Here is a 3475-nt window from a genome sequence, read left to right on the forward strand (position 1 = left end):
AACGGGGTGCATGCGTGTGTTACAATCTTGCCGGTTGTGTGCGAGTAGAAGAGCTGGGAGAAGGACTCGAGCGCGCGCAGGACGCCAATGGCGGTTGGTGCCTTGATCTCGGCGACGCCTTCCTCAGAGAGGCTCAAGGTGTACGACTCATCAATATCCTCGGCCAAGGATGTGTAGGGGCTCTCGCTGTCGTTCTTGCTGTTCTGTGTGATGCTCAACGACTTGACGCGGCCCTGGCCACTACCGTGGACATCAGGCTCGAACTGGCTGTTCTTCTCGTGGAGCATCCAGGGCACAAAGTTTTGGTGGAAGATGGAGTTCAGGGAGCGCGACACGGCGCCCTGGATGACAGCCTTGCTGCTCCAGGCGCAGCTGGTGTCCGGCTTGTAGCTGTACGTGTAGGGGAGCTGCATGTTCAAAAGGGTCTCAGCATCCTGCGCAAAGGCGCCGCCGGTGTCATGGAGGGAGGGGGAGTTCCAGCGTACAGGGTCACCATTGTAGGTTATCTTCAAGGACTCGTCTATGAAGAGTGTTGTGTTGCCCGTCGTGAGCTTCTTGGGGGCGGGCCAGATGCTGGCTTGGGTAAGGGCCAGGGTGAGGGAGGTGAGGAGGATGGATGAGAGGTGCATGATGGGCAATCCAGCGGCTCGTGCTGCTGGTCCCGCGAAATGTATGAATCGTACGTAGGTCTGTGTGTGGTGATGCGAAAATGCAAAGAGTATCACACGCCTAGTGCATGGGAGACAGAGGTCGGACGAAGGAAGGGGAAGGAAGGGGACGAGTCCATATATATGCTGTCAAACGTAAAGGAACGCAAGAGGAAAACGTGTTGTGCACGAGGAGCTAGAAAGACAATGTCGCGGCCAGCCAACGGCCGCCGAGGCGTCCCGTGGATTATCGAGTCGCGTGTAACACTTTCTAATTCGGGGAGCCTTGACGCGAGGGGGGAGGGCACGTCTAGGGAGAGGCTTGTACAACGTATGGTATGGTAGGTATGGGCACGCAGTCTTCTCGGGCACCTTTTCTGGGCGGGCGGTCGGCGACGACGAGGACGATGACGGACCAAACGGGTTGCCTTGCGATGGATGGTAAGGTTTCCTCTGCCAGCGTCGTTTCTGCGTCTGATAGGAAGATGGGGCACGAATGGCAAGCCAACCAGCGGGACGAGGTTGAGGTGGTCGCGCGCCGGCAGTTGACGGGGCGCCGGTGGAATGTGGCGGGGGGGATTGGTTGTTCGGCCAGCCACTAGGGGAGGGGGGGGGTGTCTTTGCCTGGGGTTCTAGGGTGGTTCTCTGGGTGGGTATGTTTCTTTCTTGGTCTCTGATCTACAGCCGCATCGTCATCTCCTTTTTTTTTCGGCCTTTTCCTTCGCTTTTGCCAGGGATATGGCTGATTGGGCTGTTGGTAGAGTGGATGGAGGAGAGGGCGCGGGCACGGCAGGGCGGCGGGAAGGGGAGAAGACGAGGGGGCGGGGAGGCTCCGAGGCGGGTAGCGGCAACGTTACTTCTTGTCTTCGCTCGGGAGGCGGGGCTGAGAGCAAGGTTGAAAGTGCTGTTGAGCGATTGCGAGAAATCATGCGGTGTTTCGTTGCTTGAGCGGAAAGAGGGTGCACTGGGCAGGACGATGAACAGGAGGAGAGCCAAAAAAAAGAGGCTTGAGGTTGGCTTCTCGCTACGCTATTAGGAAGGTCGCTGACCGTTGGTGGAGGTGGCACTGGTCGATGCTGAGACGGGGGATGGCAGGTGATCGGTCTGTGGATGAGACCTGAGGGGAGAGAAGACGGTTTGTGAGGTGAGGTTACACCGCTTGCCAGCTCCCTACACAATGTCCCGTCGTTTGGTCGGCTGGCGAGCTGGCTGACTGGGTTGCATGGCAGAGGGCATCCGGGCGGTCATGCAGGCGGCCAGCAAAGACTCGGGTTGCCGGCCTCAACATCTCGAACCAAGCCCCGTATGCCAACCAAGCCGCAGGGCAACGCCTGTCCTGCGTGCGTGTGGCATCTGGTGATATTTTTTTTATTTTATTTTTTACTTTTTCCTTAGGAGGGGCGCATGCTCTCGCACTGGAGCAACAAACGAATGGCCTTCGCAGGAAGTGCTCATGCCCCCCCCACAGATAGTCAGTTGCGAAGTCCGATCGGCATGTGTATCTGCTATTCGTTTCACGCACAGGAGGGGGCCTCTCCCAATGCTCTACGTCCGGAATGTCTCCCTCACCTGACGGTTGTCAGGCCTCTCGCCCATGGCAACATGGTCGTGGTGGGTTACATCCGCTGCCGAGGACACCCGCCGCCCTATGGAAGGCCTGGCTGAGCTGCGATGACGACGCTGAGCCGCAGTCCTCTGTCGTCGCATGATCTTCACCAGGCTGTGAGATGGGGAGCGGCTGTTCGCGTCTGGCGAGGCTCATCGCCTTACTCTCTTGCTCGACTGTCGACTATCGACTGCTCCGAGCTCACGATGCACAGTGCGAAATACACGGCGCCGTTGGTCTAGTGGTATGATTCTCGCTTAGGGTCACACCCTGAAGCACAGCTTGCGAGAGGTCCCGGGTTCAATCCCCGGATGCGCCCACTCTTTTGCCTACGTCCCTCGCGTTTGACTTTTGCTTTCATGAAGTGGGTTGGGCATCGCGTGTTGGGAATATTTGCCGTGGTGGCCTTTCAGCGCAAGAACTACGTGGTGGCGGGGTGATGGGGTGACCACAGTGCGGGGTTCGAGTGGATGAGTCGCCATGCAGAGTGGCACGAACTTAATCCAAGGTGTGATCGTCTCGGTACTTCGCAAAAGCATTGGGATTCAAACAGTCGCCGAGGTATCATTTGTGTAGGGAATAAAATCAACGCTCGATTGTCGTCTCTTCCATAGCAGAAGGATTATACACTTGTTATACACCCTTGTTGCCCAGTCAGGCAATCTATTATAACACCATGAAGCATTGCTGGGCCCGCTCTAGCGAAGCCACTGCACAATCTTCGACACCCGATCAGGGATCAGCCTGCCGACCCCCTGCAGCCCGTGCCGGTCGACGGCTTGCAGCTTCTCGTCTCCTCGGAAGCGAGCGAGACCCGTGTCGCCGACCGCGGCCTTTCCCAGGGTCCGTCACCTGCGTGGCCATGTCGTACCCCGAGCGCATCGACCCCACGACGCCGACTGCCGAGTACGAAGGCCCAGCCACGGCAAGCTGGCCGTTGAACGCAGCCGACAGCTCGCCGTCGGCGCGCGCCATGAGCTCGCGGTGCCCGACGTGGTGCTGCGGGATGCAGTCCTTGTTGGTGCGCGCGAGCATGATGCACCGCTCATCCGGGTCGATGCCGAGGTGATCATGGAGGATCTCGCGCACCTTGGCCTTCGCGTCCTCCTCGGCGTACGTGCCCTTCATGAGCACGAACATCTTGGTGCCGTTCGGCTCGTCAAACGGCTTGGGCAGCGCGTCCGAGTCGAAGAAGACACCAAGCAGACCGTCGAGGTCGTTG

General features: G+C 58.8%; 2 protein-coding genes and 1 non-coding gene across 3 annotated transcripts in view; 1 reads left to right on the forward strand and 2 right to left on the reverse strand.

Moving 5' to 3' along the window:
• VDBG_04943 (chitooligosaccharidolytic beta-N-acetylglucosaminidase) overlaps nt 1-629 on the reverse strand; it is a gene marked incomplete at both ends in the record, with an annotated part of 1477 nt that extends 848 nt beyond the window's left edge. Inside the window, one exon of the mRNA XM_003005291.1 lies at nt 24-629. Coding sequence (XP_003005337.1) covers nt 24-629 — 606 coding nt within the window. The remainder of the gene's footprint in view (nt 1-23) is intronic.
• A 1850-nt stretch (nt 630-2479) lies between these two features.
• On the forward strand, nt 2480-2572 carry VDBG_15098. The gene has a single exon. It is a non-coding gene; the product is annotated as a tRNA-Pro (tRNA).
• A 413-nt stretch (nt 2573-2985) lies between these two features.
• Nucleotides 2986-3475, reverse strand: part of VDBG_04944 (conserved hypothetical protein) — a gene marked incomplete at both ends in the record, with an annotated part of 2085 nt that continues 1595 nt past the window's right edge. The window contains one exon of the mRNA XM_003005292.1: nt 2986-3420. Within this exon, the coding sequence (XP_003005338.1) occupies nt 2986-3420 (435 nt within the window). The remainder of the gene's footprint in view (nt 3421-3475) is intronic.

This window comes from Verticillium alfalfae, genomic scaffold, assembly GCF_000150825.1.
Source record: "Verticillium alfalfae VaMs.102 supercont1.5 genomic scaffold, whole genome shotgun sequence".
NCBI classification, from domain to species: domain Eukaryota; kingdom Fungi; phylum Ascomycota; class Sordariomycetes; order Glomerellales; family Plectosphaerellaceae; genus Verticillium; species Verticillium alfalfae.